Below are 22,924 nucleotides of genomic sequence, written 5' to 3'. Positions count from 1 at the left end.
AACTTCAACACACTGGATTAGATAAAACAATAAAAAAACTATTAACTTCGGAGGGAAAGATTCTAAGTAAAAGCAATGAGGCATAAAAGTCAGAAATGGTTGCAAGAAAAGATAAAGTTAAAGCTCTTCCTAGTGCCTAACTTAACAAACTACATTAGATTCAAGCAAAGTTTCTCACCACATGCTTCCAACAGCATTACTGACCAAACTCTTTGGGTCAGGACCCCTCCCTCATAGTCCAGCAGGCTGATTCCTTTGTCTTCGCAGGGACAGAGAATGAGATGGGCAGGGAGAGAGAGGGGAGCCCTGGGGTTTGCCCCTCCTTTTTGGAGCTGTTTAGTCCCTTGTTGAAAAGCATTTCCAGCTGAGAACCAGGAGACAGGCAGTCTGCTGAACAAAGGAGACTCCATGCTGTTTCTTTGCTAAGATGCAGATCTTTCTGTCCCTGACCCCATTTTTTGTCAAAACTGGCCATTTGGTAGGCAAGCCCATTAGCTTTGTTGTCACCTGGCTGGGACGTCAGCTTGCCCTTTGTCTTTGAGAAACTGCTTTAACCACTCCCCAGACTTAACTGGGAAACACTCTCCAGTCAGCTGATTTCAGTTTATGTCCATAACTTTACATATAATGTGGCTATATGCACTTTGCCACAATATTGCTGATCAGCAAGTTATGAGTTTTCAAGTGACACCTCACAGGGCATGGCTTGTACAAAGATTATTACATTAGCGTGTAGGGTGTGAACACAGGGCTGTATTCCATCACTTGAGGAAGGGGGCTCAGTATCTGCATCATCCCAAAGTGGTTCAGGGTACCCTGGCCCACTGCCACCCCTGCCAGTTACATGCAGCATATCCTGCTACTGCAGCAGCCAAGGGCAAAGGGGAGGATCTTAGCTGCCTCTGGCAGAGTTAGCAGACCTCCTATTCTGCCTGGCTCTCGGCTGGTAGGCTGTTCCCCTAAAGGGTGTGGAAGCTGAAGGGAGAATGTCCATTGGAAGCAGATGGAGCAATCCCAGAGTCCCTGCAGAGTGTTCAGAATAATTCCTTGGGGCTGTGGCCAGGCAAACAACTGACTATTTGATTCTGCGAGGCAATGCTGGAGCTGCGGCTGGTAAAGAGCCCCATCACTGTGCTTTGACTTCTGCTCTAGCACCCATGTCTTTGAGACTGTCTGCAAAGAGCAGAGGAGGAAGTTGACCTTAGCCCAGGCTAGCATGAAGATTTGACAGGTGTTCATGCGTGGGAGAATGTACTGGAGGCAGGGGTCTGGCCCAGCTGATGTCCGATGTATGTAAAGGGAGCTGAAACCTTCTCATAAGGAGCACCTGAGGGTTCCCCTGGCTGGCACACTCAGCTGTGTCGAGAGCCATTCCGGCGCCCAGTGGGTGTGAATCTGTCTGTAGTGAGTGGCAGGGCTTGAAAATGGCTGCCCAGTGGAGACTTCCTCATCCAGCCTGACAAGGGGTGGAATCCAGACGTCTCCTGAGCTGTACACGTGCTGCCCCAGCAGGCCCTGTGCATGGCATGGGGAGCGCCTTTAGGAGCCTTCTGCCTCCCATCCTAAGAGCATAAGACAAGCCATACTGGGTCAGACCCATGGTCCAGCTAGCCCCGTATCCTGTCTTCTGACAGTGGCCAGTGCCAGGTGCCCCAGAGGGAATGAATAGAACAGGTAATCAAACAAGTGATCCATCTCCTGTAGTCCACTCCCAGCTTCTGGCAAACAGAGGCTAGGGACACTCAGCATATGGTTGCATCCCTGGCCAATGGCCAGTGATGGACCTATCTGCCATGAACTTATCTAGTTCTTTTTTGAACCATGTTATTGTCTTGGCCTTCACAACATCCCCTAACAAGGAGTTCCACAGGTTGATTGTGCATTGTGTAAAGAAATATTTCCTTATATTTGTTTTAAACCTGCTGCCTGTTAATTTCATTGGGTGATCCTTAGTTCTTGTGTTATGTGAAGGGGTAAATAACACTTCCCTATTCACTTTCTCCACACCAGTCATGATTTTATAGACCTCTATCATATCCCCCCTTAGTCATCTCTTTTCCAAGACAAACAATCCCAGTCTTCTTAATCTCTCCTCATAGGGCAGCCGTTCCACACCCTTAATAATTTTTGTTGCCCTTTTCTGAACCTTTTCCAATTCCAATATATCTTTTTTGAAATGGGCCGACCAGAACTGAACGCAGTATTCAAGATGTGGGCATACCATGGATTTATATAGAGGCAATAGGATATTTTCTGTCTTATTATCTGTCCCTTCCTTAATGATTCCCAACATTCTGTTCACTTTTTTGGCTGCCACTGCATATTGAGCGGCTGTTTTCAGAGAACGCTCAACAATGACTCCAAGATCTCTTTCTTGAGTGGGAACAGCTAATTTAAATCCATAATTTTTTAAGTATAGCTGGGATTATGTTTTCCAATGTGCATTACTTTGCATTTATCAACACTGAATTTCATCTGCCATTTTATTGACCAGTCACTCAGTTTTGTGAGATCCCTTTGAACTCTTCACAGTCAACTTTGGACTTAATTATCTAAAGTAATTTTATATTGTCTGCAAATTTTGCCACCTCACCATGTATACCACTTTTCCAGATCGTTTATGAATATGTTGAACAGCACAGGTCCCAGTACAGCTCCCTGAGAGACCCCACTACTTACCTCTCTTCTGTCTGAAAACTGACCATTTAGTCCTCCCCTTTGTTTCCTGTCAGTTACTGATCATTGAGAAGGCCTTTCCTCTTGTCCCTTGGCTGCTTACTTTGCTTAAGAGCCTTTGGTGAGGGACCTTGTCAAAGGCTTTTTGAAAGTCCAAGTACACTATACCCACTGAATCACCCTTGTTCACATGTTTGTTGACCTCTCAAAGAACTCTAATAGATTAGTGAGGTGTGATTTTTCCCTTACAAAAACCATGTTGACTCTTCCCCAACAAATCATGTTCATTTGTGGATCTGATAATCCAGGGGGAGGGGACTCCTCTCCACCCATCAGCAGTGCCGCTCATCCCCTACTAAGGGCGGGTGTTCCTGGCTATGCCCTGCTCCCACTGTGGCTGCCTCTGGCTTGGGGGGAAGAGAGCCCTTACCCCTGCAGCCACTTTGGCTCTTTCCAGCTGGCAGAGAGGATTGCTGTTCTCCTCTGGGCCCTGCGGCTCCTCCTCCCAGCTAGAGGGAAGGGGCCCCAGGTCTCTCCTTTCTGTCTTCCTCCCTCCCCATTTGGTTCTCCCTGTCACACAGCCAGGGAGAGGTGGGGGAGATGATACTGCAGGGGTGGCCACAGTGCAGGGGATAAAGTGAGGGGGAGGGGTGGGAGCTCTAGTTGAAGTTCTTGCAGTCCGTTGTCTCACACCCACCTGAGCACCCAGCAGTCACTAGGCTGGGGTGGAGATGGAGCCATGAGAAGTCCGGAGGCACTGGGGTGCCAGAGAGGGAGAATGATCCTTCGCCCTCTCAGCAGGCATGGATGGGCATGGGCAGTGGTTGTAAGCGTTCTGATAGGAATGCCCCTTCCCAGCTGCCAGGCTTCCCACTACACAATGGCCCTGGACTGTGCTGAAGAGCTGCTGCCAGCTCATCCTGCCTACCAGCCACTGATGCCACGCAGTCCTCTCTGGCATAGGTGCCTGGTGTTTTGCTAAGACGTGTCCAGCGGGGAGAAGTAATGTCTGTTCCTTCAAACCCACGGCCGGACCTCTTCTTCATATCAGCCACCCGCTCTTCTGAGAGCTCGGGGAAGAAACCCCACTGTTCCCACTTGTCAGTGCCTGAGACACCCTGCTGTACTGGCCCCCAGCTCCCGTGGGTACCAGTAATGACTGGTGGTGGTCCTGTTTCTACACCAGCAGGCTGCATGCACCCGGGCAACGTAACACCCCTTGCTAATGGCAGTAGTTGCTATTATCTGTCTCACGCAGTGGGGCCCCAATGTAGTTGCATTTCACTTGTGATTGTGAGGAGATCTGCCAGGTTAGTAGGGACATGCAGCACTCACACAGCTAGCTCCACTTTGTCTGGGCTGGTGTGGAGTAAATCGGGATTACAGCTGGGTCCTCCCTCCGCTGAGGAGCCCACCTGACCACTACAATTTTCCCTCCTCTGGGGCCAGCCAACATACAGGTAGCAGGCATGCCAGACTGCAAGAGGGATTGTCGGCCGGGGGCAAGCATTCCCTCCTCCAGGGGCACAGATGCCCTGGACACTGCGTAACTGGCCTGGTTTGGCCATGCAGGACAGAGGCATGGTGCAGAGGTCTGTAGAGTAGTTTCCTGTCAGGTTCTCTCCAGCCCAGCTGCAGGACAAGGCCAATGGAGCTGCCAGCGTGCAGACCCTCCAGCTGAAGCCCAGCCCCAGAGAAGAGGCCGATGATCAGCTTCTCTGCTGCCTGGGCAGGAGGGCTCGATGGCAGTCCCCCGCCCCCCGGCCTCTGTGCAGGAGCCCCCGTGCCAAGAGCAGTGGTCTGATCCAGCAAGGCAAATCCCACGCTCCTCTCTGCCTGGGTGGACGGACTGGCATGGCTGTGTGCCCTTGGAACAGTGCTCTGCATGCTGACTTGCCACGCAACAGCCTCATCTCTCCCCTACCCAGCACGGTCACTGCCATCGCCCGGCTGTCCCAGCACCGACCTGGCGAAGGCTGAGGGGATGTAGGCTGGAAGGAGGAACCAGCTGGGAGTATGACCCCTGTTGAGGGCATCGGTTGCAGGGTCCTGTTGGGCTTTTTGCTGCACACCCACCCACGTGCTTCTGTGAGGGAAAGGGGCGAGGGTGAGGGTGAAGCAGGCAGGAAGGAGTTAATTTCCCACTGAAAGTTAAATCAAATAACAGAAGCTTCTCAGCCAAAAACCAACTGCACCTGCCCCCAAAGGAAAGAGTCTCTCTATAGTCCGAGTCCCCTCAGGGTGCAGAGAAGGGACCAGCCAACACCTCTGCCCCCCTGCTGGCTACGCAGCAAACAGCCAAGCCTTCAGGCCCAGGCTGGGGCAGAGCCCTCTAATCACTTCATTTGCACCCACACCCAGGCCTCAGGTAGTTAGTATCTTCCTGGCCAAGAGATGCCGAGGTTTGAGCAGTGTTGTAGATGGTCACAGGAGAGACATGTAGACAGGCCCATCCCGCCCTGCTCGGGGCTCTGATGCCTGTGAGCAGGAAGCCGTGGCTGCTGTCCCCCATGGTTCTCTGGGGCACTGTTCCCATGGAGGGGCCTTTGGGATCATTCTCCCCAAGAGCAGCTTTCCATGGTCCTTGTGATGCCTTCCAGCACCCTGGGGCCCTGAGGACTTTCATTTGCCTTTCTAGTCACTTCACTGTGATGGCCATCTGCCCATGGCAAAGTAGGCCGCCTGTACGCAAGGGGAGTGGGGAGTAGCTTTCTCACAGAGGCGGTGGGGGTGTAGCAGGAAAGGCTGTTAGATGGCTGCACTCCCTCCACACCCCACATGCATGTCCATTATCTTGCATTTTCTCACCCCCTGTTAGTTGCTTTGCTTGGCCCCTCTGTATGCAGGTTGCACTTATACTGAGGTAGGCCAGTTACCAGCCTGGCATGTACTTGGAGAGCCACACTTTCACCCTGTCCTTCTCGGTTATCAGGGCAGGAAACAGAATGTTTTCAAATGAAAGCCGAGATTCTGATGCCGCCCCGGATTGAGGAGCCGAGCCCAAGGCACCCGTGTGCCTGCAGAACCTGTCCCGGAGCCAGCCTTGCCAGTCTCCCCTTCCCGACTGAGATTTTCTTCCTCTGCAGCAAACTGCGGCACATCATAGACGAGATGGTGACCACGGAGCGGGAGTATGTGAGGTCTCTGTGTTACACCATCGAGAGCTATTTCCCCGAGATGGAGCGCTTGGACCTGCCCCAGGACCTGAGAGGGAAGCGCAGTGTCATTTTCGGGAACCTGGAGAAGCTCTACGACTTCCACAGCCAGTACTTCCTGCGGGAACTGGAGAGCTGCTGCAACCACCCGCTACGCGTCAGCCACGGCTTCCTCAGACATGTAAGGCAATTGCGTCCATCTGGCTGTCCTGCTCCGCTTCTGGGCTGGGCCGTGAAAGGTGTCTGTGCAGTCTGATTGCTGGAACCCTCTGCTCAGACCAGGGGTTACTGCAGAGCCTGTCCCTGGGGGTCAGCCCCGGAGCCAGCCCAGGTTGGACCGGGACACTGAGCTCCAGAGGTTCCTGTTACAAGACACTCCAAAGCCCAGCTGAGCTTGCAGAGCTGGGAGGGGAAATGAATTTACTGCTTTGGAAGGAGTTGTCTCTTGTTAACACAGTGAGTGGCTAGAGCCTGCTCCCAAGTGTGCAGGGCTCTCTCTGTAACAGACACATGGTCTGGTGATCAAATGGAATGAGCAGCGCACATTCATGCAGCCAAGTCTGAGGTGCCAGGGACAGTACGATACGGTCCCCAAGGCACAGCACAGCTGCCTCAGTGCAGGGGCTGGGAAGTGGGGAGGAGCCGCAGTCTGGGGAAGCATTGGCAAGGTGAGCTGCGGGGCCTTCAGTAAAGGCAAGGCCCCGGGACCAGCAGAGCCGTGCATGGGATCCCATACCCGAGGGAACAACTAGAACTGCCCTGGGCTGATTTCCTAAGCTCTGCTGTGTGCTCACTACTTATGCTTCCCTTTTAGCACTTCTCTCCTCAGCATTTTCTGTCAGTTTAATTAACGTCTCTCCCCCATTGCCAAGCTCACTGCATACACACAGCCCCTGCTGTTCCCCAGAATGCCTGAACCGGGGGTGATGGCTGGGCTCAGACCCACAGGCTTCCCAAGGCTTGTTGCCTGGCTCTCGCAGCATGAGAGGGAATAGTGAGCTTTGTGCACTAGCCTGCCTCGAAAGCTCCATCTGGGGCCAGAGGGCAGTGTAGAGAACACCTCCTGGCTACCCCAGTCACTCTGCTCCACCAGCCAGGATTCGCTTGGAGGCCAGGGCCCTGGAGCACAGTGAGGACAATCTAGCCCTGGGGAACATAATGCGGACATAGCCATGTGACTCTCTCATCAGGTCTGCTGAGAACTCCAGTATGGCTGTGCTGCCTTTATTATGTCACACCCCCGTCCCAGCACAAGCCATGGGAGAAGCAGATGTGTTGCCCCTTCCTGCTTAGACCTAAGCCTGGTTCTGCTCCCAGTTCACCAGCAAAACCACCTCCAGGCAACAAATCCTCAGGGCTTGTGAGGGGAGGCAGCAAGCATGCAGCAGGCAGCTTGCACTCAAGGCAGCTCCGGCGATACTGGGGAAGTGTAGATGCTGCATTTTTCTCCCATTTTTCCTGGCTATTAAGGGACATTTCCAGGGCAAGAGGATCTTTGCTCTTTAGAGTCCATCAGCCCGGTGGCTTATCCGCCGTCTGTGACGTCAGATGGGGAAGGAATTGCAGGAGCAGGTGGTCTCTAAGGGTACATCTACACAGCAATTAGACACCGCGGCGGGCCTGTGCCAGCTGACTCAGGCTCCCGGGCTCAGGCTGTGGGGCTATTTAATGGCGGTATTGACTTCCGGGCTTGGGCTGGAGCCGGGGCTCTAGGACCCTGCGTGGTGGGAGGCTCCCAAAGCTCAGGCTGCAGCCTGAGCCCGGAAGTCAAAACTGAAATTAAACAGCCCCTTAGCCCAGGCCCCGGGAGCCCAGTCAGCTGGCACAGGCCAGCTGTGGGTTTTTAATTGCAATGTAGATACACCATAAGTACAAAGATCCTCGACTCTTGGACGTGGCTTTAATAGTGAAGCACAATGCGGGAGAGGTGCCGGGACATTGGCTCTAAAGCAGAGTTTTCAGGACAGCCTGTTCCCCTCTCCACCAGCCTGTAACGCCAGCTGCAGGCTCTCTTTACAGTCATGTTCAGCGGTCGCTGTAAGGGCCTGCAGGCCATACAGCCACAGGACTCCTAGGCAAGGGGCAGAAGGAAGATTTTGCAGGGGAACCAGCAAACAACCCTGTCTGCCATAATGATGACATGGAGTTGAAGGAGTTACCCATGGCTCCCGGTGAGGTCCCAGGAATCCACAAGGAGAGTCTTCCTCCCCAGTTCCCATGCACATAGGCCCAGCGTAGCCAGTTAAAGTCCAGGGCCCTGGGGCAGTTGGTTTGGAGACTCTCTGCAGCAATCCTCTGTAAAGGAAACGGGGTCACTTGACGACAAGGCCTTGCATTAACTCGGGTGACAGCCGCAGTTCTGGAGTGCGAAGGTTTCCTTCAGGGGTGTTTGTTTCTGTTGCAGAAGGATCAGTTTGGGATGTATGCGTTATACAGCAAAAACAAACCCAAATCCGACTCACTGCTGGCCAGCCATGGGAACACGTTCTTTAAGGTAAATCCCCTGTGTACCGAGCCCGGATCAGAGCTCTGTGGTTCCCACTAGGGTTGGGATTGGGTCCCTCCCTCGTCTGCTTACAGAAACCTAGCCCCTGTTCAGGACACAGGTGCTGTCTCTGTGCTGGGCTGGGGAAGGATGGGGCTCTGCTGGGTGCAGGGGAACAGTCCTCCTGCAATTGCCTGGGTCACACAGTGTGAGGGCGAGTGGGAAGGGGGCTGGAATGCAGAGTTGCTAGGTGGCTGCTCTGCAGAGTAGCTCTGCCTTGGAAAGGGCCTTGCCAACAACTGCTTCCTCCTTATTAATTCCTCTGCACGTCCGAGCTTGCTCCGTTCCTTCTCGTAGCCTACAGAACCCTAGTGAGCAGTAGGCTCCATTGGAGAGTGTTTGGCAAACTCAGGTGAGGCATAGTCCCAGGCCCTTGGGCTCGGGGCAGTGGAGGCCTTGCCACTCCCAGGAATAGCTGCTGGGGACAGGCGGCTGTTCACACACCCCTCTGCTGATCAGTTTCTCTGGGGTCTCAGTTCAAGCAGGTGCAACTGGGGGATAAAATGGATCTTGCCTCCTACCTGCTGAAACCCATCCAGCGCATGATAAATATGCCCTGCTGCTGAAGGACCTGATCAAGGAATGCAGCGAGGCCCCAGGAGCAGGAGCTGGACTACCTCCGAGCAGCAGAAGAGATGGTGAAATTCCAGCTTCGGCACGGCAACGACCTGCTAGCCATGGACGCCATCCGAGATTGTGATGTACGTAGCGGGGCAGCGCATTCTCTCTCCCCCTCCCTGGACGGGGGGGTTCATCTGCCCTCCACACGTACCCCAGCCTCTGGCTGAACGCTGGGACTTGCCCCTTAACTCTCAGTGGGGGATAGGATCCCAAAGCTCACCTGGGACTTGCAGAGGACATGGCCTCGGGAGGAGGTGCTGAGCCCCTAGGCTGCGGTCAAGAGACTCCATCAGTTTCAGCCATTGCTGCGAAGTGGGACTCTCCCGCTGGCACAGGCGTTCCACCTCCCCAAGTGGCAGCAGAGCCATGGAAGAATTCTTCCATCAACCTAGCACTGTTCACATGGGACTTAGGTCGACTTACTGCGTCGCTTAGGGGTGACGCCGACCTCATTTTCTAGTGTAGAACCAGGCCTGAGCTGTATCAAGCTCCTGGCGAGTGCAAGGGGTGGCTTGTGTCCTGTATAGTGGCTCTGATGCCCTCCCTCCTCAGTGGCCAGTGGAGCACAGCCCAGCTGAGCTGTCTGATCTTCCCTGGCCATGTGGGGAGAGGTGCAGACTACCACCCACAAACCACCTTCCAGGATTTCCCCTCCCAAAGCTTGGGTCTGAGTTCAGCCTCTGGCAGAGTGCTGGGTGAAGAGATGGACACGGCTGTGGTGCCATGGGGGTGGTTCCAGCCAGCGGGGGGTCAGCATTACTATTCACAGGGTTTGCTGGGCTCCGCCCCTCTCCTCCAGTGACCTAGTAGCAAACAAAAGTCCCAGGGTCTGTGCCCCAGCCTGTAACCAGTCTCCTGGGGGTGCCCCTGTATTGGGCCTGGCCCCAAGGTCTCACACACGTTCCACGGGGGGCAGGCCTGTGACCGTCCAAGACTCTGAGAGTGGGCAGTCGGCACCCATGACCCCATCTTTTCATGGCTCCCTGCACCAAATCCAGCCTAGCCAGACTCCTGCGGTAGGGTCTGTGCTGTCCCGTCAGGGCGCAATGCTCTCAGTGAGTATTCACAGTGACACAGGCAGCCTCTCCAAACCACGGTACCATCGATTGTCACCTGGCTACAGAATCTTGAAACGCACTGGGGTTAGCTCAGAGAGGCAGAAGTTAAGCCATGGTCCACCCTGGCTAAGCCAGTGCTATGAGGGACCAGCCAACCTGTGATGATCCCCATCGTCTGACTCTCTTCTGTCACCTGTTTGTCCTCCGCCAAGTTCACACTCCTGAGTCCCCCCAAAAAACCCTTTCTTCAGTCACCTGACACCCTGTTCTCCAGCTCAGTTCCAAAATCCCACCTACTGGGGTTTCATGCTCTTAAATAGAAAGGAGTACTTGTGGCACCTAGAGACTAACAAATTTATTAGAGCATAAGCTTCGGAGCTACAGCTCACTTCATCGGATGCATTTGGTGGAAAAAACAGAGGAGAGATTTATATACACACACACAGAGAACATGAAACAATGGTTTATCATACACACTGTAAGGATAGTGATCACTTAAGATAAGCCATCACCAGCAGCAGGGGGGGGGAAGGAGGAAAACCGTTCATGGTGACAAGCAGGTAGGCTAATTCCAGCAGTTAACAAGAATATCAGAGGAACAGTGGGGGGGGGGGGGTGGGAGGGAGAAATACAGTGGGGAAATAGTTTTACTTTGTGTAATGACTCATCCATTCCCAGTCTCTATTCAAGCCTAGTTAATTGTATCCAGTTTGCAAATTAATTCCAATTCAGCAGCTCTCCTTGGAGTCTGTTTTTGAAGCTTTTTTGTTGAAGTATAGCCACTCTTAGGTCTGTGATCGAGTGACCAGAGAGATTGAAGTGTTCTCCAACTGGTTTTTGAATGTTATAATTCTTGACGTCTGATTTGTGTCCATTCATTCTTTACGTAGAGACTGTCCAGTTTGGCCAATGTACATGGCAGAGGGGCATTGCTGGCACATGATGGCATATATCACATTGGTAGATGCACAGGTGAACGAGCCTCTGATGGTGGTGGCTGATGTGATTAGGCCCTATGATGGTATCCCCTGAATAGATATGTGGACAGAGTTGGCAACGGGCTTTGTTGCAAGGATAGGTTCCTGGGTTAGTGGTTCTGTTGTGGTGGTGTTGGAGAGGAGATGATGTCTGTCTGTATCTGTGCGAGTTTTTTCATGAAGTTGTTGGAGAGGAAGATGATGTCTGTCTGTATCTGTGCGAGTTTTTTCATGAAGTTGTGGAGAGGAAGATGATGTCTGTCTGTATCTGTGCGAGTTTTTTCATGAAGTTGTGGAGAGGAAGATGATGTCTGTCTGTATCTACAGTCTCTACGTAAAAGAATGAATGGACACAAATCAGACGTCAAGAATTATAACATTCAAAAACCAGTTGGAGAACACTTCAATCTCTCTGGTCACTCGATCACAGACCTAAGAGTGGCTATACTTCAACAAAAAAGCTTCAAAAACAGACTCCAAGGAGAGACTGCTGATTGGAATTAATTTGCAAACTGGATACAATTAACTTAGGCTTGAATAGAGACTGGGAATGGATGAGTCATTACACAAAGTAAAACTATTTCCCCATGGTATTTCTCCCTCCGCGCCCCGCCCCCCAAGGTTCCTCTGATATTCTTGTTAACTGCTGGAATTAGCCTACCTTGCTGGTCACCATGAAAGGTTTTCCTCCTTCCCCCCCCATGCTGTTGGTGATGGCTTATCTTAAGTGATCACTCTCCTTACAGTGTGTATGATAAACCCATTGTTTCATGTTCTCTGTGTGTGTGTATATAAATCTCTCCTCTGTTTTTTCCACCAAATGCATCCGATGAAGTGAGATGTAGCTCACGAAGCTTATGCTCTAATAAATTGGTTAGTCTCTAAGGTGCCACAAGTACTCCTTTTCTTTTGCGAATACAGACTAACACGGCTGCTACTCTGAAACCCATGCTCTTAAATGTTGATCATTCGGACCTTGGGCCATCTCTTTGTCTCACTGGACCCTGTGTTGATTTGGGTTGCTTTGAGCCAGTTCCTTAATGACTCTGTTTTCCCTCCCAGACAGTGTGGTGACACTCACACCTCCTGTGCTGTTCCAGGAGCATGTTAACGCTTTTACACCCGCTGGGTAGCAATGCACCGTGCAGAGGGAAACTGAGGCATGCCCTCGAAGTCATACCAATATTACAGAATATTCCCACTTCTTCACACATTCCCCCTCGATAAGGAAGAGAACAGGCCCTGGCTGGTACCTCCAGACTTGCCATGCACGTGTCTGTCAGCCCTGACTCTTGCAGGGGACATTCATCCAAGCAGAGGGCCAGCCAGGCCTTGGTATTGCTTATACCCCACTTAAATCCTAGTTAGAGGGCTCAAGTGGTGCCTACATCTTGTGCTCTGTGGGGTGAATGTCTCCCCTCATGAACTGGATCTCTCTTGGGATCCCTGGTTCCTGGGTGAAGTGAGGAAGGTTCCTCTTTCAATCTCCCTGTCTTCCTCGCCGCAAATTCCCTTCCTTCGCCATATCTGGCTGCAGCATCTCACCAGCAGCTGGGGACACTGGGACTAGGCTGTTCAAGAGTCAGGTTCCCTGCTCTCCACACACAGCCCTGCCCTCTGCAGATGCTCGTCTGCTGCAGTCCAGGCAGTGATGTGGGGCTGGGCATCAGTCCCACCCGGTTCAGCTGCGGGCTCTGCTTTACTGGGCTGGTGTTCCCTGTGGCCAGGTGAACCTCAAGGAGCAGGGGCAGCTGATGCGGCAGGATGAGTTCACCATCTGGCTGGGCCGCAAGAAGTGCCAGAGACACGTCTTCCTGTTTGAGGACCTGATTCTCTTCAGCAAGCCCAAGAGGATCGAGGGAGGCTTCGACGTGTACATCTACAAGCGCTCGTTCAAGGTCAGGGCTGCCTCTGCGGCTTCCTCCACACAGTAGCGCCTCTGGGGGGTATTCTTGGGCACACTCTTACTACTGCCTGTCACCTGTATTGCGGGAACCCCTCGGAGCCCAGACCTGGGCAGGGACCCCCGAGTGCCAGGCACTGTACAGACGCAGGGCAGAGAGATGGTCGCTGCCCGGGCAGTTCACAGTGTAGCAGACGGGCTCCAGAGGGAGATAAGCGTATGGCCCTGTGCTCCCTGATGGGCCAGGGCTGGCAGGGCACTGCTCTCCCCTGCTGCTGCACTGCCAGGCGAGAGGGGGGCCGGGCCTCATCAGCCTTCACCATGAGGGTCCTGCAGGCCAGGGGGCGGAATTCTCTCAGCTTCTCCAGGAGCGTGCTGGAGAACGGGATGTGGTCCATGGCATGGGCTGGGGGGGCACAATCCAGGACGGATCCGTGGCCCCCCCTTCCCAATGCCCCCATAGCCCTCCTGAGCATTGCGTGTTCCCTCTCCCCAGACGGCAGATATCGGCCTGACGGAGAACACCGGGGACAGCGGCCTGCGCTTTGAGATCTGGTTCCGACGGCGGAAGTCCAGCGATACTTATGTCCTCCAGGCCAGCACAGCGGAGACCAAGCAAGTCTGGACCAAGGACATTGCCAAGATCCTGTGGCAGCAGGCCACCCGCAATAAAGGTGCGGCCCCTCCCCATGGCACCTCCATCCCTTGAGGGTTCCTTGGGTACCTGGGTCTGGATGCTGCTCTCCACACTGACCCAGGGAACCTGGTTCCTGGGAACTTTGTGTAGCTGCCTTGCCGCGTACGGTGTGGAACGACGACACTCCCTAGGTCTTTCCCTGTCGATCGAACCGCATGTCTGTGTCCCTCTCCCTGTACTATCCAGGCTGAGGGACAGAGACTTGCCCAGGGTCACTCAGCAATCGGTGGCCGAGCCAGGTGTCACAGCTCCCCAGCGTCTGTGCTCCTTGAGGAGCCCCCTTTATGCGCCAGACCCCCTCAGGGTCCCGCTTAGGGTGATCAAATTCCCAATTTTATAAGGACAGTCCTGATTTTTGGGTCTTTTTCTCACAGAAGCTCCTATTACCCCCCCCCCCCCGTCCCGATTTTTCACACTTGCTGTCTGGTCACCCTCGTCCCACTCTTCCTTCAGGGCAGGACACGCGTCCGCACCGCCTCCAAGACTGAGCTACTGGGGTTCACACCAGGAGCTCGGCCCAGCAAGTCCAGCTGCGGTGGATCTTGAGTGATGTGGTTGTACTGACCTAATTTCCGAGTGTCATCCTTAGCCTCCCCTAAGAGCAACCATAATCCTTTCCCCCACTGTGATAGCAATGCAAACCATGGGGGAAACTGCGGCACACATAAGACTATTACAATAAATTCCCACTTTTGTCACACCAACACGAGAACTCGGGTCTCCTGAGTCCTAGGGCAATGTCCCTTCCAGGAGGCCACACAGGCTACCAGCCCCGCACCCCTATGCTGGGGCTTGCAGTGCAGCGCTCATCTCCCCCAGGCATGCAGCTGAAGACCCTCCATCCAGAGCCCGACCCCGCACTTGGCCTTGGCCAGAGCTCCCACAGCTGGAGGCTCTGAGCTGCCAGTCCTGGTGCGGCTCGCTCGCTTGTTTGCCAACTCTCCCAGCGGAGCATCCCCCGAGCAGTGAGTGGCAAAGGACCCGGGCCCGGTGCTTCACTAGCAGGGATCCAGCAGCGTGCCAGGGGGTTTTGTGGGCTCAGGGCTTCTGGCTCAGTACTGAGGGGTCAGTACAGTCTCCTCTGTGCTGGAGACGGGGGAGAGCCTGCACTTTGCTCTATGCTCCACTGCTGTCTCCCCAGAAATCCGCAGGCAGGAGATGGTGTCCATGGGGGTAGGGAACAAGCCTTTTCTCGACATCACGCCCAGCGAGGCAGCTATCAATGACCGTGCCATCGATTACATCATGAAGGGCAGAGGTAGGTGCCAGCCCCGCTGCCCCTCCGCCCAGAGCCAGCGCAGGGCTGACGCTCACGGCTTTGTTTTGTGGCAGGAGCTCGGACGAGGGCCTCCATCGCGGTGTCTCTGTTTGACCACTCCAACCCCTACAAGAGAACTCAGACGCCTCTCTCTGCTGGCAGCACCCCCTCCGCCTACAGCCCTTCATCTTCCTCCCTGCTCGGGCCCCTCAACCTGCACATGTACCTGGAGCAGGCCCTGCTGCCGGGTGTGCTGGCCCCCGGCCGCCCTTTCCACGCCAACACCTGCATCGAGGAAGATGAGCAGGAGCATGAGACCAGCAGCCAGCCTTCGCTGAGTACGTATGAGCAGGCAGCCGCTGGGCACGCAGGGAGCCCCTCTGTCACCTGGACAGCCCCAGCGCAGATCCCTGAGCTTCCTCGGGCACCTCCCTCGCCGTCAGGCCGGGCCCCTGGACAGGGCAGTGACAACTCCTCCCCTCCAGCTCCTCGCAGAGCCCTGCTTACACAAGCTTCACCTGTTCCCTTCCCATGGGCCTGTCTCCCTCTGCCCCTGTTTGCTGAGGGGTTACAATGGGCACTGCTGCCCATGGGACCCAGCTCTGATACTGTCCCCCAACCCCTCTGCCATCCCCGCTCCCTGTGTGCATTCAACGTGAGACAGTTGGTGCTTTGTGGTGTCTGTTTTCCCAGGCCCCAGGCTCAGCTCTGCCAGATTTAGGCAGCATCCTGGGCTCCCCCACGCTCTCGGTCCGTGGGGTACCCTTTTCTCTGCAGCATCCCTTACCACCCTTCCTGAAGGAGCTGGTGGGGTGACAACCCCCCAACCCTTAGAGCTCCACATGTCACCTCTGCAGAGCTTGTCTGCACCTCACGCCAGGGCGTGGAGCAGTGTGCTGCCCATGGGGAGGGGGCAGAGGGACACTCCCCTGTTCTGCCATCAGGTATTGGGGAGCCCCTGGCATAGCAGCTCTGGGACTTGCATGCCCAGCTCAGTGGAGATACTTGCAGGAGGGTTCTGAGTAGGAACCTGCAACCTCCTCTGGCATGTTAGCAGGGTCATCATCTGAGCAAGCAGCTCTAAAGCAGGCCACCTTTTGTCAGTAGTGGGGAGCTCTCAGACAGGCCTGGGGTCTGCACTGGGGCCTGCTGCACCCTAGGGAAGAAACGGATCCATCTTACCTGGCCTTCATCACCATACCCTCATAACGTCACACGCATTTCTCCTCACAGTCCCCAGCAAGGCAGAGCAGGACCATTATCCCCATTGCACAGATGAGAAACTGAGGCACAGAGAGACTGAGTGGATTGCTCAGGCTCATCCAGATCAGGAACTGACCCCAGGGCTCTAGTCCCGCACTATTGTCCTATCATTAAACCACCCTTCCACATCCAAGGCCCACCTGCATAACAGCTGCCCCTTGCCAAGCACCTTTCAGCCCAAGTGCTTTTCGCACGGACAGACTGGGAGCACTTGCCCCCCGCCGGAAGGCAGCTGCTCTGGGTGGGACACAGTAACCATTAGTAGTGCACAGAGTCTAGAGTGAAGCAGTTTGTCTCCAGTTGACATTGCACGGGAGATATATGGAGGGAGAAGGCCAGGATGCCTTGTCTAGCACGACTGCTACAGCATGTGCCATGGGGCTTTTAACCACCCAAGAGCTCACGGCTCCCCCCACTTGTGCCCTCCAAAGGCCCCCTCCCTGCTCGGCTCATGCTGAACCCCCGCTCTCCCCGCTGACTCTCCAGTGCTGTGAGTGTTAGCCAGGCCTGTGGGCAGCCTGCCTGGGGGGGGTGGCCATGGGCTGCACAGACATGCGCCGTGGAGCCTGGGGTGTGCAGCCCGGGATTAGCTCATGTGGCTTCGCCTGAGCAGCTCATTTGGTCACCAATTCGTGGTCCCTGCTCTCTCTCCTCCCAGCGACAGAAAGCTCCGAGTCTTCCCAGTGCATGTCAGGCAGCGGCTCCAGTGGCTCCGACAGTGGCTGTGTCTCCAGCGTCCCCCAGGAAAGCTTCTGTGACGACGTGGGCTCGCCGGCGTACATGCCGCTGGGCTCCCGGCACAGCTCTACACTCACCTCCCCACTGGACGAGAACCCCAACTTCACTAAACGCCAGTACAGGTCTGCGGTGAGTTAAAGCAGCTAGTGCCCCCACGCATGGGTACTGGCTGCCCCTCCAGCGAAAGCTGCTGCACCTGTGTGACCCCGTGCGGGGACACAAGACTTCCTCCTGCACAGTTGGGTGACAAAGCTCATGTTGCCTCCAGAGTCAGGCTGGACCCCTGAGTGTGGTGGGATCCTGACAAAGCAACTGGACACCGCCCTGAGGAGGGAGCTGCCGTTCCCTCCGCTGTGCCATTCCCAGAGGGTACTCAGTGCTAGCACGCACATTAGCAAGCACGTTTCAGCTACTGCTATGCAGAATAATGGAGCTTCGGAGGGGCTGTCCCACAGCTCCTTTCCTGGGGAAGGGCTGGGTGTGCTCTGGGGGGGACGGGATGAAGGAGCCCCAGGTGGGACACTCATGAGTTGGAATGTTCTGTTCCCATGACTCCTTGGCATCCCTCTGACTTGCCAGCCCTTTACTCTTCCCGGCCTAGCGGGATGGTGTCCCCTAATGCTGGCTTCTCTCCGCAGACAGCAGGCCCGGTCACCGTGAGCCCCTCGACAGTTGTGTGAGCCCCTCTGCACCAAGTGTTCTGCCTCAAGGCGCAGAGCTGTAAGTAGCTGCTGGGGGGGGCTCAGTGCTGGCCAGGTTTGGCAGCCGTGCCGAGCCAGGAGAATCTCAACCATGGCTCCATGTTAATGATGGCTGCTGGCTAACCCCTGAGATTGTGGGCCAGCTGCTTAGAGACACGTTACAGGGTCTGGCTGAGGCAATGTGTAAACGAGTCCTTACCAAGGACATGCGGGCGCTAGCTTGCGTCTAATCTCTGTGCCATTGGCCCAGGGAGGATCCTTAGGCTGGCTTTGATCCAGCCGTCTAGCCACTGCCCTGTCTCTTCTTTGCCAACATCCTGCTGCACCCCAGCCCCTCTGACTTGACGCTGGGAGTCAGCCACGTTTCCCCCAAGGCTGCTGCTAGCTCACTGTCTCTGTGTCTGTCCCCTGAGCCTAAGGAGACAGGGCCCTCGTTAGCAGAGTTCGTTAGGAAGGCCAGCCCCTGAGATGGCCTGGTTCTGCTCGTCTGCCCTGAGGCCCACCCTCAGCTCTGCACTGTCGCTAGGCGACTGCAGCTGTCCTGCCAATGCAGGTTTGGGAGGGCAGGCCGCACATGGGACTCCAGGAGAGCTCCATTGATGCTTCTCAAGCAGCCCCGGGGAGAGCTGCCGAAGGGGACACCCCATGACTCACTCCTGCGCACAAGTATATCTGAGAGCAGCTGACACAAACATCGCCCCAGTCCTTCCTCGGGCCATGGAACATGACACTGGGGGCCAGCAGCTGCTGTTCCTGCAGGGGGGTGACATAGTCTCGTTTCTTTCTAATAGAAGGGGGAAGATCCAACCTTGGGAAACTTCCAGATCTGCAGCCAAACGTGGTGATTCAGTCCCCACTCCACTTCTTAACCAACAGCCCCCTACCCTGGAACCAACAAAGCCAGCATGAAAGGGGGGGATGTGGGATTGGGGCACGTGGGGCTTCTCCTTTCTGTGCATCACCCATGTCCCTGTCCATGGTCCAATTGATGCTTGTGTTAGTCGGCTGGTTCATTTGGGGTTTGCTGACTGTGTTCACATAGCAACATGTCACCAGAGTGTAGATCAGTGTTCTGTGACCTGCCGGGGGCAGAGCGAAATCAAATACACAGGCAAAGCTGGAAGCTCCATAACAACAGTGCGCTGGGTGTGGATCAGAACCCGGCCCTGTTGTCTGAATTAGGCTACGGTGTCAGGACTCTGAGATTGGGACAGAGGTCAGGCTCCCTTTCCTGTCCAGCAGGGAAAGCCCATGCTGTAGCTGCAGCCTTGTGGGGGTGAGGGGCTCTCTCAGGGTGAGGGAAAGCACCTTGCTGTCAGGACCCTGGCCCAGCAAACCCAGAAGGGCCATGCTGGATTTTCATACAAGCTTTAGAGGCAATAGCTTGTGAAACGGCTCCTTGCTTCGCCTTAGGATTAATCTGGGTTGCAAAATGCACTTGGCACTAATAACATGTTCGTTCTTGGGTGGCTGCTTAGTGATTTAGAGGCTAGGGGTCTATTACTGAAGTAGGTGAGTGAGGTTCTGTGGCCTGCAATGTGCAGGAGGTTGCAGAATCATAGAACCGTAGGGCTAGAAGGGGCCGCAAGGGTCACCTAGTCTAACCCCTGTCAAGATGCAGGATTTGTTGTATCTAAATCATTCAAAACAGATGGCTCCAGCCTCATTTTGAAAACCTCCAGTGAAGGAGCTTCCATTACATCCCTAGTCAGCCTAGATGATCATGATGTTCCCTTCTGGCCTTAACATCCATGAGTCTAGGAGATTAATTAAGCAGGTGATTGGTGAGACACCCAGAAAGACTCAATGAGGTATATTAATAACATGGCCAATATAAACAAATTCACAGAACTAGGAAAACAAAATTAAAATAACAGCAGAATCCACATCGTGTGCACTCATGACTAGGACCCTACCAAATTCACGGCCATGACAAACGCATCACAGACGGTGAAATCTGGTCTTTTTTGTGTTTTTATCCTACCCAGCGAAATGCTTCCGGCTCACATGTTAAAATAAGCTTTTAGTTCTTTGCTTACTCCTACTTGCAGAACGGCTTTAGTTTCAGGTGCATTCATTTAACAAGCATCTTAGCTCCTTCTAAAATGTAACTGACTATTTACCTGATCAGCTGAGCTCAGGTCATGGGTCAAAGGTCAACACTGCACATGGGGAAGTGGCAACCTCCATCTCGCTGCAGAAATCGTCACGGGGAATGTACCCCCGGGTAGAGTGCAGCAAGCCTAACCATTGCCTGGTGCTGTGTTCCAGGTCTGATCACTGGTTCCATTGAACCCAAGGAAGAGTCCACATCTCTGACCGGCACAAGGAGACTGGAGATGTTCAAGCACAACCACAGGCTCGTCAAACCAATCCAGCACTGGCACTTGGCTGGGGAGCGCCCCCGATTAGTGCCCTGTTAACTAGACACCATCGCTGGTGTGTTGGAGGGGCAGTTAGTCCTTTATTTATAAATGTATTAACACGTAATATAGCAATTTGCAAAGATAGAGTATTTTGAAAGCTCTGGACTGTACAGATTTTGTTACTCGTTTTGTTCTTTGTGCTACCCAGTTTATAACGTTTATGGAAGGGCTTGAGGAGGAAACGAACGAGGTATTTAATAAAAGTAGCATCACTTTCCATTTGGGCTGTGTGCTGCACTGCAGTGCGAGATCTACGGCCTCCCTTTTGGTTTAGATTGGCTAGTGGAGTGATAATTTATTTCCTTGGCTTAACACTTTTGTTTTAATAAACCCAGGTTCATTGTTACGTCAGGTGCTTGCAGTACTGAGCTGCTCCCTGCCTTAGCACCACTATGAGCTGGCAGTGTCTCCACTGCTGGGAAGATTGACACCTGAACCCTGCAAACCAGACCTCCCACTGGCAGCAGAGGTGATTCCCAGGGCAGAGGTGGGGAAGCCCCACACCGCAGCGATGCCAGAGCAGGGCAAAGGCGACATCAGTGGGAGCAGCCCTGCAGAATCCAGCAGGACAACCCAGATATGCTCTCCTGGCTCGGCAGCACATCTGGTTCGAGAGAAGAAGGGACCTGTTCATGCTGTCCAGGCCCAACTTAGTTGCTGTCTTTGTGGCAGACCTCACAGGCGGCAGCCTGGCCCTGCTGCTAAAATCAGCCCAGTGTCTAAGGGCATGAGGCATAAGTGTCAAAGTCAGCAGTGTGGAGAGGCTGTTCAGAAGGAAAGGGGGCGTGCCCAGTGTGGCTGCGGGGGGAATGGAGGGATGATGCCCTGGTCTGCCTTTGCCATTAGCTCAGCAGATATTGTGTGTTCTAGGCTCATTCAGATACCCAGCCCCAGCACGTGGTGGTGGTAATCAAAGTCGCACTGACCAGAGCCCATGGCTGAGCACAGCAGCTACGGAGTGTGTTGAGCCCGGATTATTATGCCACTGAAACAGTCAAGGCCCCAGCTTTAATGTAGTGTAATTCCAGTAGACACACACATTTGCCTGTGTGTGATGTGCCCCTTAGGACAGTTTGAGCTCTTTGATAAGCGCGCTCAGGAAAGTTTGACTTAACTGACACCGCAAGGGCTTGTTTGGCTTGGAATCCTTTCATTTAACATGTAGTAGGGGAAATGCAAACCTGCTGGCTGAGAGCATGTTTACTTAGGGCTTCTTCAAGTGCTGCAAACCTTTAGCCCCCAGCTTTTGCACCAGTACACACACCACACTTGGCCTTAATAATAGTAGGGAGCAGCAACTGTGTAACTAGTTTCTCTGCATAGCTGCTGGTTTGGGTCCATTCACAGGCCAGTGCTTTCTAGGCTTATAAATGCTAATCCTCATAGGCACACATTTAGCCTTTGCAATTAGCCCTGTTCCTTTTCGATCAGAAATGTACATAGGACACTTCTTTGATGTTCCATTAATAAATTGATACTTTTTCAGTCTTACTTCTTTTTAGAAGCCAAAATGGAAGATGACTGACATTTTTGGTACAATAATGCTTGGTGAACAATTGGCCAGGGACGATTTTAAAACCCGTTGGGTAAAAATCTCTAGCTAATTCTAAGCTTTGTGCCTCAACATAGTGCTAGCGAATACCACTAACGAGGGAAAGACTTTACCAACAAACCAAGGGGGACATGGAACTACCATTGTGACCAATTTCTGAAATTCCTGTTACAGAGGTTTCTGCATTGCTGGAAGAATCTTTAGAAATGGTCAGATGCCACCTGGTTTTCCAGGATTTGATTTCACAACCTAATAAAGGTTATTTTCTTTGTATGTGGTTGATTTGTGTTGCATGTTCATGTTGGGGACAGGAGACGGGAAGCTGGAATGCTTGCTGTCACACAGCCACAGGATCAGTGTTATGCCCCGTCCTTCCCCCCCAGCTTTGGAACAGTCCAAGGGGGTCTCACTCTTGGTTCAGGGTAGGCCACATGGCCTCACTGCATCCTAAAATGGAATTTCGGGGGTGTCAGTACCCCTGCTTCATGCCAGAAGCTCTGTTCAGCTGGTCCAGCTGAGAGCAGCTTGTGCACTCTTCAGGGATTCATGCACCTCAGCAAGTATTTGCAGTGACACTCAAACAGCCGGGTTTAAACTGGAACACAGCATAGGAAGGCTTCAGGTTAACATCGAGAAAGGAAGGTTAAAGCATGGTCCATTCTGCTACAGCCAAGTTGTTCAGGCTCTCGCTGTCTCACCTCCTTAGTGCATTTCCCAGGGCCGAGCCCCCCAACGCCCTCCACCGCTCACATACCCAGTCCTTTGTTCTCGAGCAGGGGTCTGTGCCCACCTTCCCCCTTGCGTGATGGGGGGAATCCTCCTCCTTTGGGGCACTGGTTGCTAGGTGTCATGTCCCAGTGAGTGGGTTTTCCATTGTCTTGGATTTTTTCATTGATGGGGGGGGGGTCAGCCTTTTTTTTTAAAGACCCGTTCAGGCGCAGATAAGGAGACGACATACATACCTACAGTTCCCAGTCTGCTCTGAGAGCAAACAATGGGTAATAATGCAGCACAGAAGGGCACCTGAGGCACGCACTGGTGTCATTCTGGAGAATTCCCACTTCATCACACATGCACATTAGACAGCAGCAGGCACTGCCCCTTAATGTGAGGCTGCAACTGAGGCCGGTGTTTGCCTCCCATAAAAGCCACAAACGAAGGCCTACTGGCCAAAACGTTACGCCAGGTGTGAGCCGAAAGTAAAATTTTCTCCCCAAAGCAGGCGAGGGGCAGAGTCAGTTTAAGCTACTTGGGCTCTAATGCACAGACCCTTGCTCAAATGCGCATTTTCAGAGTTACTATTTGTACAGCATGGTAAGGCTGCTCCAACCAGCTAAAAACAGGGTGTCACAAG

The 22,924-nt window shown here is 53.7% G+C and overlaps 1 protein-coding gene across 1 annotated transcript in view; it reads left to right on the top strand.

Annotated features, from left to right (window-relative positions):
- The window catches only part of PLEKHG4 (pleckstrin homology and RhoGEF domain containing G4), a 181,144-nt gene extending 159,301 nt beyond the window's left edge, over positions 1-21,843 (top strand). The window contains 12 exon segments of the mRNA XM_038368060.2: positions 5,763-6,012; positions 8,236-8,325; positions 8,853-8,919; positions 8,922-8,971; positions 8,973-9,077; positions 12,760-12,930; positions 13,432-13,609; positions 14,774-14,890; positions 14,965-15,228; positions 16,812-17,020; positions 17,530-17,611; positions 19,864-21,843. Of these exon segments, the coding sequence (XP_038223988.2) occupies positions 5,763-6,012; positions 8,236-8,325; positions 8,853-8,919; positions 8,922-8,971; positions 8,973-9,077; positions 12,760-12,930; positions 13,432-13,609; positions 14,774-14,890; positions 14,965-15,228; positions 16,812-17,020; positions 17,530-17,571 (1,543 nt within the window). The 3' untranslated portion in view covers positions 17,572-17,611; positions 19,864-21,843.
- Positions 21,844-22,924: the final 1,081 nt, after the last annotated feature.

Source organism: Dermochelys coriacea, chromosome 12 (assembly GCF_009764565.3).
Source record: "Dermochelys coriacea isolate rDerCor1 chromosome 12, rDerCor1.pri.v4, whole genome shotgun sequence".
NCBI lineage: Eukaryota > Metazoa > Chordata > Testudines > Dermochelyidae > Dermochelys > Dermochelys coriacea.
Note: the sequence above shows the minus strand (reverse complement) of the source record. Positions and strands in the feature narration are given on the sequence as shown.